Source organism: Balaenoptera physalus (genome assembly GCF_965194825.1).
Source record: "Balaenoptera physalus genome assembly, chromosome: 16".
Classification (NCBI taxonomy): Eukaryota; Metazoa; Chordata; class Mammalia; order Artiodactyla; family Balaenopteridae; genus Balaenoptera; species Balaenoptera physalus.
Window position 1 is genome coordinate 3,595,064 of NC_138898.1, and position 13,229 is coordinate 3,608,292.

Sequence of the window (13,229 nt, forward strand, 5' to 3'; positions counted from 1 at the left end):
CTATTAACATTTTCTGCTACATTTTCCAGATGCTGGCCATCCGAGTGCCATCGACACCACCTCCCACCACGTCATCCCAAGCAGTGATGCGCTCAGTCACTTACTGAGCCACTTTTGTTTTTCCAATACACGTGAAAATGAATATGCAATTAGCAAAATAAAACAAACTCACTCAGGTCCCTCCGAACTGTGCCCTGAGCCTGCCCGCAGGCAGCCTGCTCATGAAACAAGGAGACGGGGGTATCTCTCTCCATCACTCCCCTGCCCCCTCTGTGCTGGCGGCAGAAGTGCCCCCTCGAAGGCGGTCTTGGGTGCGTGCCTCTGGTGGGAGGTTCCCACCCCGCGGGATCCACCCTCCGCTCACCAGAGATGATGGAGTCATTCAGGGCCTCTTCGTCTTGATACAAAAGCAGGTCATCCTTGAGTTCGGAGTTCATGATCAAGTTCTCCTTGTTCTCCTCGGACTCCTTAGCCACAGTCCACTTGCCGTCCGAGGCTCCATCAAAGCTCCAAGCCTCCTCCCGCTCCTTGCCCCGCTCCACACTGCACGTCCTCGACAGCCGGACGTCCACGCGCTTCTTCGGGGACCCCTTACTGTCCCTGCCTTGGAAACTGAACCAGAAAGGCAGTTCGTGTTATACGTTGTCCAGCTTCACCTGGAAACCCTGCAAAGTCGACTTGAAGACTTATAATGGGCGTTGCAAAGACGACCCCCAAGTATGTGCAGCCGATACACAGGACAAGACGTGCCAGAGGCACACACGGCTTTGAGCCCAAGGCAAATGGCTGCTTGGAATGTGCTGTTCTGAATGTCACAGACATGCATGTAATAAAACCCGCCAAGACTTAGAGCAGCAAACACTCAGATCAAGGATTTCCTCAGAACTGAGCAGGGCATTTTATTTGTCCAATATTTCTGCCAAGCCACACGCGTATCCCATTGTCTGGTTTGCCCTTTGATAACTCACTTGTCCTCAGTCTATGAGGCATATGAGACCAAGAATAAGAGTCAGCGTCTGAGCAGGCTTACTTGTGCTCTTGCCTGATGAAAACGGGAAGCCGTCAGAGTCCCGGGACAATGTAACGGCTACTTCTCCCTCTCGATTCTCCCCCGGGATGCTCCCACCCAACCCTGGATCCGTGGATCCTCCGGGGGAAACGCAGGGACTTTGTGGCTGGTCCCCACGGTGCACATCACCCACTTGACCCCTCCCGGAAAGTGCCAACTGAGACCAGCTACAGACCAGCTGCACAGCCCGGTGCAAAATGAAAACATGAGCTCCTTGCTCAAAAGCTAGGAATTCCAAGACGGTGACAGCAGAGCACTGAGTCCAACCCGGAGCCCGTCCCCCGTAACTGCCCCCCATAAGGCTGGCCGCAGATGGCGATGTGGGCACACAGGTGCCCCTGCCAGGGGAGGGGCCTCACCTGTCCTGGCGGTGCTTGGTGGCCAGCGCCCTGTGCAGCTCCTCGATGACTCGGCTGGGGGGCAGCGGCCGGTGGACGGTGGTGAGATGTGGGGACCCCGTGGGCGTGGAAAGCTGGCCTCGGAGAGGAGGGTCAGTACTCTTCCCGCCAGAGCCTTGGAAGAGCGTGGTCTGGCCTGGGGCGTGAGAAGAACCAACAGGAAGATAAGTCTTTGGGGTCAGGGAAGTGGGGCTTTGCTAAAACACAGGAGCCCGAGAGCAGAGAGGACGCAGGGCTCCCGGACAGGTGAACCCACTAGTACCAGATGCTGTACCATGTCGCTTCGCCCCCAAAGCCGGAGACGAGGTTTGTCCCTGACCAGTTTCACTCCATCCTCCATCCCTGAGCTGAGCAGACAGCAGTGCCCACAGGCCCCCTGCAAGGTCTCAGGCACCGAAAGCCTCCTTCCCGTTTCTCTACTACAAACTCCTGAAGCCACACTTCCTTTTGCGGAATGTGGAAGAACTCCCCCAAGCTCTACAGCCATCGCTCATCCTGGACCACCACCACGGCCCCCTCTGCTTCCCCACGTCATCCGTTCACGTCCGCCGCCAACCCTGCACCTTACTGGAGGGGGCCTTCTAATCACAGCTCTCCCATTCTCCTGGGGACGAGATGTGGCCTGATGACGGCAAGTCCCAGGGCCCCGAAGGCTGCCCGTTAAACATATTTTATATATTTTTTCCTTTTTTGGAATAGAAGTAGAGTTGGTTTACAATGTTGTGTTAGTCTCAGCTGCACAGTAAAAGTGATTCAGACAGATATAGATATATAATATGTTTAACACTTAAACATATTTTGATATGTTTAAAATGTTGGCAACACATTTTCAAAATATTAACCACCACGCAGACCCAGCAAAGCAAGTCTGTGTGTGGGATTTGGGTGCAGGTGGCTCCCTAACACCTGGGGGAGGGTGGGCTGGGGGCCGCTGTGGCTATCTCAGCCCAGCGAGCACCCGGGGTGGGTGGGGAGCGCTCGGTGTGTAGCCTCGGCCCCCCGGTGCCCCAGTTAAGCCCAGGTGAAGGGCCTGTCTCCTCCTCTGCTGCCACCTAGTGGCCAAGTGCTGAAGCAACTATTTCCCCCTAAAGGAAATTAAGACCAATTCGCCAAAATGCAGTCTCAGCTGTAAGAGATCCAGGCCACAGCTCGTAACCCTTCTGCCCCCTCCCGCTCCTAACCCAGTCCCCAGACTCCTCGGTGACTTGTCAGAAAAGGTCTCCGAAGTTCAGGAGCTCCTCTCCCCTGAGGGGCTGGGGGCAGTCAGAGGAGCTGACCCAGGACTTGGGACATGGGGAGAGAGGAGGGCTCACGGGGGATGAAACAGGCCGAGGTCTGATCCTGTCTAAGCACAACGGGGACAGAGAGTCCCTGAACTAATTATACAGGAGCCAGAAGAAAGCGGGGTGGATGGTGCCTTATCCAGTGGATTTCCAACTGTCTCACGTTTCAATGGATGGAAAGGGGATTATCACACAGACTGTAACAAGATGCAGATTATTTGCCTCAAAACTTTAGTCTGTGTGGCCATGTCACCCAAGGACTGAACACTCTGATTCCCAGAGATGGAGAAAGAGGCAGAAAGCAGACAAAGGGGTCAGATCGTCTGACTGTTCCTTCGATCACAGTTACCCACACTCGCTGAGCACCAGCCGTATGCAGGCGCTGGGATCTGGGGGTGATGGCAGAGTTCCCTCAACTGTAAAGTGGGGACACGTTCCCTCCCCAGAGGGGCTGGCCTCCTTGCAGCGCCTGGGGGTGGGCAGCTCCTGACAAGTGGTGAGTAGTCGTATTACAGGTGGTGGCCAAGGATTAGAGCCAAGCTGCTGAAATCTGCTATCCACTCTCATCTTCATGACCCCGCCCTCAGAGGCAGCACACAAGGATTTACTCTTAGAAACAATCGCCTCTTTGTGAAAAGGCCTGCTTTCCCCCTGAGACCTGCAGTGTCTCCTGTTTCCAGCAGGGAAGGGACAAGAAATACCCAAATCTGAAAAGACAACGTCCCTACTTCCTGGGACCCTTCAGCCAGTGTGGCCGAAGCTACAGAAGGCGATGCCTTCGCGGGCCTCTGCTCAGCCGTGCTCCCCTCTCTGAGCACCACCGTACAGTCCAGTGTGCATTCCTGGCTCTGCCTCGCTGGACGGAGCTCTCACGGAGATGAGCAGAGATCATGAGACAGACAGAGAGACAGAGGAAGGGGAGATGGGGAGATGGGGAGATGGGGCGATGGGGAGCGGGAGGGAGGGAGAGAAAAGAGGGGATGAGAGGGAGGGAGAGGGGAGGTAAGGAGAAGGAGACAGACAGACAGACACTGACTTAGAAGCAGAAAGAGAAGGACAATCAGACACCTGAATATCCAGACAGAAAGACAAAGCCCCCATCCTGGGGGCTGTGGCTACGTCTCCTGCATTCACCTTCTGGAAGAAACCTTTGAACGCTGCCCCACATGTGTTTGAGGGAGCCCGAGCTGTCTGCTCCTGACAACCAGAGCTCCTCCTTGCTAAGAACCGCCCTCCTGTCTCCAGCTCTGCTCCCCTGGACCTGCCCAGAGCCCCAGAGCATCGCAGAAGCAAAGGGTGAGAACCAGCCCACAGTGGGAGCCCAATCAGGACGGGTCGGAGGCATGGATGGATGAACGGAAGGAAAAAGGAAGCAAGGTGGATGGGTGGATGCACGTAGGCCCACCTGTGACACTTCTCGTGGTCTTGGAGCCTGCCTTGGGCGGCGGGGTGGGCAGCAGCGGGGGGCTGGGGAGCTGGCCCACGGATCTCTCCAGGGGTCTGGGAGGACTGTCCAGGGAGTCGGACCCAGCTAAGGCTTGAGAGGGCTCGTCCGTGGTAGGTGGGAGGCTGCCAGCAGCACCTGCTTCTTCATCTCTGGATGCTGACGACATCTTGGCTGGTTCAAAAGCAAAACAGAGAATTCACAAACCACAGTTCCTCTGGCTGGGGTGGGTGTGAAGACAGCCAGGGAGCTTCGGCTGGGTGGGCTTGTTATCACGGAGCAGGGTACAGAGGGGTCACCTCTCATAGACAGTTGACTCCCCGTGAGTTCTACTATCAACAGAAACATCAGAAGCAGAGAGGAGGAGGAGGAGGAGGAGGAGGGAGGGGGAAGGGAGGGAAATAACTTCAAGAGCGCGGGTGATTCTGTCCCTTTTTCCACTCAGTAGGTAGTACTAAAGCTCCCACCTCACCTGGGGCTGCTGGTCACAAACACAGGCTTTGGAATCAGATGCCAGTTGGCCCCTGCACTTACTCTGTGACCTCGGATGAGTTCCTGATCTCCTGTGTCTCCATTTACCCGTGGATGACATCGGACTAACAGCAAGAGTCCCTCACAGGATTGTGAGATTTAATCAAGAAGCGACAATGAGACGTGTGCCTGGCACGCTGCAGACCCTCAGATTCCGCAGTGACTGATTTTACACGCCTGGTCAACAGCAGTCCTGCCCGAGTGAGGGCTGTGAGCTGAGTGGCAGGGGAACAGCAGGGAGCTTCAGCTTTGAGAAAGGGTCAGCCCGTCCACGGCCCCCCTCCCCTCTCCTTCCAGCTGCTGGCTCAGGCCCCTCTCCCTCCTGAACCACTGCTCCCCCCTCCCCTGGCCTGTCCACCCCTGGGCTTTCTCCCAACCCGTCAGCCTCTCCTTTCCCCCTTCTCTCTTTATCTAGCTCGAGTTCCACCATCCATCACTCAGGAACCATCTCACCAGCACCCCCAAGCCCTCTGCCTCCCTTCCTTTGCGTTCAGCTAACTGGGAGCGCCCCACCTCTGGGTGACCCTTCATCTGCCGGCTCCCGTCCCTGTGGAGTGCTGTGGAAGACAGACAGCGACACAGAAGTCCCAGTCCTGGCCATCTCAGGACCACCACCCTCAGGGCCCTTGGCTCTGCCCCAGCAGGCGGTCACGCTGCTTCAGACCTTCTCTGTCTCTCTCCTACCTGCAGCTTCTCACTCCCTCCTCCTGTGCGGCCTCACCTCCAGCTTTACAGGGGAAAATGAGCCCATCAGACCAGGGGCTGGGGGCAGCGGGGGGAGCTCAAACCCAAACCTACCATCCCCGACACACCCTTCCTTCTTCCCTGACACAAGAAGAGAGGCGGCCTCCCATCCCCACCTCAGGACCCCAGCCCCCCTGCCCGCTCAGAGCACACACCCCAGGTGCCCCGCCCCACATCGTCTAATTTCATCTTTGCAGCCACCTAAGGGGGAAGATCCTAATACCCTCTGGGAACAGCCTGACAGAGCTGGCCCCAAAGTCACCGTGTGGGATTCATCCATCAGTCAGGGAACGCTTCTGGAGGTGGCACTGTCCGTGGTGCTGACCGAGGCAGGCTGGGTCACTGCCCTCACAAAGCTTCAGTGAAACTCTAGAAAGGACCACTGCATGTCCCAGGCATCCCACTGGCTATCACCATTTCTGTCCTTTTGGCGTCCCTGTTGGAAGTTGAAGACCTCTCAGGCCAGGCCTTTTCCCTGTGAAGCTCATGGAAATGCAGTCTTTGCCTTAGAAGGGCTGGCCCTCCCAAATCCTGATAAGCAAGATCTGAGAAAAGAAACGTCCCCTTCCCACCCACTGCAGAAGACAGAGTCAGGTTTGTATCATGGGGTTAGTCTGAGCTGAGAACAGCCACTACAAAATGCTCCTTACCTTATGCCCTGCACAGATACCCATGTGAAAACACTATGGTTTTATTTTATTATTACTATTGACAATAATAATAATAAAACTGTCCTCAAAAGTATTATTTGTTCCTAGGCGTTTTTTTTAAAGACTCCTAGACTTCAAGACTATTGTTATGTCCCATGACCTGTGACCTGCAACTTCTAAGAGTCTACAATTCTGATTTTTTAGTTAATAAGTTTTGCAAAAATAACATTAAAATAAACATTTTGTGCTTCTAGGTAAAAACAGTTGTGTGCTTTCCTCGGTAAGCCATAGGTGAGTGTGGAAAGGTCCCTCTTCTCCATGTGGGCACTGGTCCTATGAGTGTGCTGGGCCTCCTGGCTTGTGTGAATCAGAGCAGGGCAGTGGACCCTGATCCTGGGGAGGCCATGCTCCCGGGCCCTCAGTGGCCAAGCTTGCAGCTGGAAGCACCGGCTGAGGGGCCGGAGTGAGCTTGAGTAGCCACTTGGTCCAGGCTCGGGTTCTATCCTCTAGGCATCCAGCGTGTTCCCAATGTCATGGTTTCGGGGGAGACAGGTGGCACAGGAATGGCTCACCTGACCTCAAGCTCACCACACCAGTCTCCCACATCCATCCTTTGCCTCTGTTGTGACTGACTCATTTCCAGAGGAGTGACCTTGGTCTCCACCTCTCTGAGCCTCAGTTTCCTCATCTGTACAAACATCTGTATAAAACACCCTCTCCTGCCCACTGCAAGGGAGGGAGACTTCCATGAGGTCACGGAGGGGACGTCTGAAGCCATTCAGCACTTTGGACAATCATGGGCCACACTGCCAGGGATCAAAGCATTATTTTGGAACGTGGATGAGTTTTCCTCTCATTCTAGGTCAGGGGTTCTCAACTTTGGCAGTATTGACATTTGGGGCCAGATAATTCTTTGCCTGTAAAATGTCTAGCAGCAGCCCTGGGCTCTATCTGCCAGATGCCAGAGTGACAACCAAAACTATCTTCAGACACTGCCCAATGTCCCCTGGAGGGTGGGATGCCCATGGTTGAGAGCCCCTGCTGGAGGCAGACACTACTTAGATCTCTAAGGAGATGCTCTGGTGGTGTCTCTTGGCGAGGGAGGCCTGTGGCGAGACCCACAGCTGTGACGTGCTCTCCTGGGTCCTGCCGTCACGGAAACCCCGACCGGCCAGTTGCTCCCTCTGGGCCTTGGTCTCCCCGCACGGACCTAGGAGTCTGGACAAGGTGGGCGTGTTTGAACTGGGCTCCATGGGTCCCCTTGGGAGGGCTGCCAGGAGAAGGGTTAACAAGGAGACGGCCCTGGGTCAGGGTCCCCACACCCGCGTTGGCCAGAGCAGGTCCCCGCGGCTCTGTCTCAGCACAGTCCTCCCACGTCTACCCCTGCACCTCCTCTGCAGCTTCTGGACACCTCGCCCCCTGGTTCCCTCCTGCCGTTCTGGCTGCACCTGCTCAGCCCCTCTCAGGCTCCCCCTGGGCTGCCCCAGGACCCAGCCCTTGGTCCTCTTCCCCATTAACCCACTCTCTCATCTAATTCTCTCCTCCAGTCCTCTGGCTTCAAATCCATCTCATCTCTGTCAACCTCCTTGACCCTTTCTCGGAGCTCCAGACTCATCCATTATCGGCCACATTGACACCTCCATCTGGAGGTCAAATAGTCAAAATGAATCATACACTAACCCATCTCTTGATTTCCCAGGAGAAACCCCTCCCCAGTGCCTCTTCTCTCTCACTTATCCATCCATCCATCCATCCATCCATCCATCCATCCATCCATCCATCCCACAAGTGTCCTTGAACAGTTATGGGGCCCAGGTACCCTCCTGGGAGCTGTGGACATGGCACTGACCAAGACAGAGCCCCACCTTCTCCAGACTCAGTACACGCTCCCCCCACCCCCCGAGCTGTCCAGCCAGACTGGACACAATGCTCAATCCCTCTCCTGTCCTCTCCACCTCATACCCACCCCTCGTATCTAATTCATGAATACATCCTGGGCACTCTACTTCCAAAATATTTCTCGGAAATATTGTCCTCCCAGTGTCAGCTGCCACAGCCTCTGCCTGGACCTCAGCAATGACTTTCAAGCTCCTTCCCTTCCACGCATGGCACCCCAAACCCATTCTCTAAATGAGGGTCAGCAAACTTTTTCTGTAAAGGGCTTTGGCTTTGTAGGTTACAAGGTCTCTGTTGGTGCAGAAAACTCTGCAAGGGCTGGGCGACCCAAACAGCAAACTCCCCTGGCTGTGCACCCATGTGGACGTGTGGCCGCCCCTCAACCTCAGTGCCACCCGATAGACCTTTCTCAGATGACAAAAATGCCTCCTCCTTGTCTGCTACAGTGAGCAGCTGACAAGTGGCTGGTGCAACGGGGGAGATGGATTTTTTAAATTTTCTTTGGTTTTAATTCATTTAAATAGCCACACAGCTAGTGGACAGGGCAGCTCTGGATTTCTGGGAGCGAGTCAGTGGTCACAGCCCTTCAACCAGAGAGGTCACAGGGTAAGATTCTAACAGCCCCAGGGAGGTCCCCCTCCCCGCACTAGCCCAAGATGCAGTGGGTCCCCCACCCTCCGCTCTGAGGGCCCCAGGACCCGGCACACCAGGAACTCACCCCAAACACCCTCCTCCGATGTCTCTCCGCAAAACTCATCACACTGACCCCCCTCACACCCTGCCTGTCTGAGGGATCCTAGGTCTGGGAAACTGGTGTCTCAGCATCTCCTTTGCCAAGCTACATCTTCCTGCGTATCTCACACAAGTGTGCAGCTACCATTGTATTTCAGAATCTTGTCAAAACTGAAACGTTAACATCTGTTAAAGTCTCAAGTGTTGGGCTTCCCTGGTGGCGCAGTGGTTAAGAATCCGCCTGCCAATGCAGGGGACACGGGTTCGATCCCTGGTCTGGGAAGATCCCACATGCCACAGAGCAGCTAAGCCTTTGTGCCACAACTACTGAGCCTGTGCTCTAGAGCCTGCGAGCCACAACTACTGAAGCCTGCATGCCTAGAGTCCGTGCTCCGCAACAAAAGAAGCCACCAGAGTGAGAAGCCCGCGTGCAGCAACGAAGACAAATGCAGCCATAAAAAAAAAAAAAAAAAAAAAAAAAGTCTCAAGTGTTATATCAAAAAAAAATTTTTTTTAAATGTAGAAGCCGACATCAGCTTTGCACGTTCCCCGCATTTGGAATCCCTCCCTCGGGGTTGTCGCTGTCTGGCCCTGACCAGCAGAGGTCGCTTCTCACCAGCTGAGCTCCCAGCCAAGGCCCTTCTGCCTGGGGCGTGCTGCTGGCTGGTGGGCTTGCTTTATACCCAGTTTTCACCCACTGGAGACATTCTGAGACCGAGAGAGACCAGCCTGAGAGGAGGGACCTAGAGGGCTGGGGGGACAGCCGCCGTGGTCAGTTTCACGGAACCCCAGTGACACCCGGCATGTTCTCCGTCTCGGCTCGGACAGCTGGCCCTGGGCAAAGAGACTGACCAACTCCTGGAAAGAGGTTCCACAGCTCAGGGCCCAGCAGCTGCCAAAAGTTGAGTCCCAGGTGTCAGTGGGACCAGCACAGGCCCTGGACATCGATGAAGTGCGGCCACCAGCTGAGAGGCAGGTGCAGGGAGGGGGCCATCTCTGCCTGGCACCCGGGCTCACAGTGCCAGCCCACGAGCTGGTCGTACAGACAAAGACAGGCTGGGTCTGACCTGTAGCCTGCAATTTGCCAACCCTCTTCTAGACTGCAGAAACAACCCACATTTCAGAAGCAGAGCAAAGCTTGGCCCTAGTTTGGGCTGTAGAGTGTTATAGTTAACAGCATGCCTGCGGATCAACCCCCCAGCTTTACCACTTATGTGCTCTGTGGCCTGGGGCAAGTGACTTAACCTCTCTGGGCCACTGCTTTCTAATCTAAAAGCAAAAACAAAAAATGGGGCTAAGATAATACAGCACACACAGAACATGCTGAGTGCCACTTTTCCTTTTAATTAGTGCACTCTTGGGCACGCCAGAGCTCAGCCCCCGCACGACAGAAACACTGAACGGGATCCTGTCCCACTTAACATTGGAACAAGGGGTTCCCCTGGGCTGTTTTTAGGGGCTGCTCTGTGGCTGACACAGCATGATCCAAACAAAACCAGGAATCACCCCAAACACAAAAGTCCGAAGTCAACCCAAATCACTAAACCCAAACTGAGGATCAAAGAAAACCGTGGTCAGAATCTCTGACAGTGTTTCCTTCCTGAGATATCTGCCATCATTGGATATAACCCCCATGCCCCCAGCCCTACCCACGGTTTGGGGCACAAAGAAGCAGCAGCCCCAATCCAGGTGTCACCACCTGGCCAAGGAGAGGGAGAACCCCCAGCGCAGCACAGGGGTTGATTCCCGAGACCAGGCTCTTCACCTCCATGGAAGGGATCACAAACTCCTACACCCGAGGGGCCAAGCAGGAGCTGAGAGGTGAGCACGCCCCGCAAAGGAGATGACCTCTTCTCAGCTCCCAGAGACCGCAGCTGCGTGGGAACACGGGCCCAGCGGGCACGGACTTCGATTGTTGAAAAGCAGCTAGCTGCACATGTGGATTTTTCATGAATGCTCCTGATTTTTAAGCCTAGGCAATGTTTGAAGAAATGAGTTTAAGGTATCTGAGTTAGACTATAATCCACTCCCTCACTTAAGGGGCTTTGCTCAAGGCCAGTCCTCTCCGTAGAGACCAGGAGCCGCAGCCCTGGTCAGTGTTCTTGGTGGAGGATTCCAGGCCTGCAGGGCTGCAAGAGACTCCGGCGAGGGGGAATGGGGGTGGGGGGTTCCCTGCTCAATAGCAAAGTGCGGGTGCACCCACATCCCCACCCACACGTGCTTTTAGAGGCAGGGCCTCTGTGGGGCGTTTGCAGGCAACCCGATACCAGGCTTTAATGCATCCCCCTTCCTCCAAGGGCTGCTTTTCCATAATGACAATGACAGAAGTGATGATGATGATTAAGACAAGGACAGTCCCTGGGAGCAGCAGCAAACACGCTGAGCGCTCAGTGTGAGTGACGACTGAGCTCAGTGGCTTAATTTTAGCAACCCTGAGAAGTGCAACATTATCCCCATTTATAGTTGATGACACAGGTTCAGAGAGGTTGAGCGACTTGTCCATGGTCACACAGCTTGGTGAGGCGTTGCGGTCACATCTCAAACCCAGGTCAACCTGATGTCAAAGACGTTGCTCTCAATTCCCTAATTCTATACCCTTGGATGAGTTACTTAACCTGGGTACCTCCTTTTCATCACGAGTAAAAGGGGGCAACTGCAACAATCACCTGGGGATGTTTCCAGGTGGCTCATGGAACCCCCATCAATCACCTGGGGGTTACATGAGCCAATATACGTGACAGCACTTAGAACAGCGTCCTGCACACAAGCGGCCGAGCGTGTTGGCCCTTGTTGTCATCAGCATTATGATAAAGGTCAGCAGCTGCTAACACACTAACCACACCCTAAAGGAATGAATCGGCCCTGCCTTGGAGATTGGACATGGCCCTGTACTTTTCCATATTTTTGTCTGCTATATTTTACTTTAAGTGAAGCCATGCTTTTCATTTCAATTTATTTATTAAGAAACTATCACTATCCTGAATGAGAAACCCATGCCACTTGCTCTAATTAATGAAAATGAACATTACTACTAAAATGTTTTCAAGTTGTCTACATGTGCCACCCAGATAACATCATCTCTCCCACCCCAGGGGCTCAGGGCATCCCATCACCACAGACCACACACTGACCAGAGGCCCAGGGCTTCTCCTACAGTGCAAACCCCACTGTGGCTCCAACCAACCACCTTCGGGGAAGGGCTGTCCGGCCCAGCCCTCTCTGTCTCCATCCTATCCCGGCTCTGACCACGTCTACCTACAGCTCTGCCAAAGTCCCATGGTCTTTCCCACTCCCAGGCCAGCCACAGCCAACCAAAATCCAGCCCGTGGGTTGTTTGCAAATAAAGCTTGCTGGCACCCAGCCATTGCTTTTCCTTTGCACATCTTCACCTGGCAGGGGTAAAACCTTCCTAGCCACAAAGCCAATGAGATTTACAGCCGGCCCTTTACAGAGAAAGCAGCTGACCCTGTTCTCAGTCCTTGCAAGGGTCCCTCTTCCCGCCAGGACACGCTCTCCCTCACTCTCGGCCCGGACAACTCCTACTCATCCCTCTACCCCAGCTGGGCTGCCCCAGTCTCCAGAGCACCCACTGCGGGGACTCAGCGCCAGGGGGCACCAGGTTTGCTCACCTGCTCCCATCCACCCGGGAGGAGAGACCCAGACACATTATCATCACAACCCCAGACCCAACAGCACGTCTCACCAGGAGAAAAGTCCTTAATACAAATTTGTGATCTCAACAAACCAACTCTGGTCTCAAGAATCCATCCCCAAATCAAGAGCATGGACAGAGGGCCCCTGAGGTTAGAGGGGGCACTGACGGGAGCAGGAAGTCCGCCAGGGAGGGGCGCCAGGGGGAGGCGGGGTGCACGGCCCGCAGAAGGGAGGCTCCGCGCTCAAGGGCAGTGCTGGGCTCCTAGGGCTCCGGGCGGAAGGCAACGCTTCAGCTGGCCATCGGAATCCCGCCAGCCGCTGGCCCAACGGAAGTCAGATGGTGGGGGACACGGGGACACAGCGGTGACTAAAGGGTCTCTGCAGGAGAGGCCAGGACTGTCCCAAGGGCCACAGCCCTGCAGACCCCAAACTCCTATCGCATCTCCAAGCTGGGGTGAAACTGGAGAGGGACAGCCATCCCCAGGGAGGGTAGGGCACGCCTCTCGGCAGGTGCCTGCGAAGGCCAGAGCGATGCCATGGATGGGGCAGCAGGGGAAAGTGCAGGTGTGAGTGTCGTCTGGGGAAGCAGCAGTGGAGCACAGGTGCCCCCCTCAGCCCCCGGCTCTGAAGCCAAAGAGTCAGCCAGAGAGGCCCCGGCCAAAGAGGCCCGTGCACACGCCCGAATTTCTCAGCCCAACACCGTGGGGACCCAGGACACGTCCCAGCCGCCACGCCGGGCCTGGCATGTTTACAGGTACAGTTCTACTAGGGAGCAGGCCTCCTGCTTGACGGCCAGGTTGCCTGGAAGGTTTCTATGAAAACACTGCT

General features: G+C 55.2%; 1 protein-coding gene across 12 annotated transcripts in view; it reads right to left on the reverse strand.

Moving 5' to 3' along the window:
• PHACTR3 (phosphatase and actin regulator 3) overlaps nucleotides 1-13,229 on the reverse strand; it is a 420,216-nt gene that overhangs the window by 76,053 nt on the left and 330,934 nt on the right. For 11 of the 12 annotated variants that reach the window (XM_082428333.1, XM_082428335.1, XM_082428334.1 and 8 more), the window contains 3 exons: nucleotides 4,156-4,368; nucleotides 1,429-1,603; nucleotides 365-612 (listed from right to left, as the gene is read on the reverse strand). In XM_082428333.1, the coding sequence (XP_082284459.1) occupies nucleotides 365-612; nucleotides 1,429-1,603; nucleotides 4,156-4,368 (636 nt within the window). The remainder of the gene's footprint in view (nucleotides 1-364; nucleotides 613-1,428; nucleotides 1,604-4,155; nucleotides 4,369-13,229) is intronic. The other variant, XM_082428327.1, reaches the window with a different exon arrangement.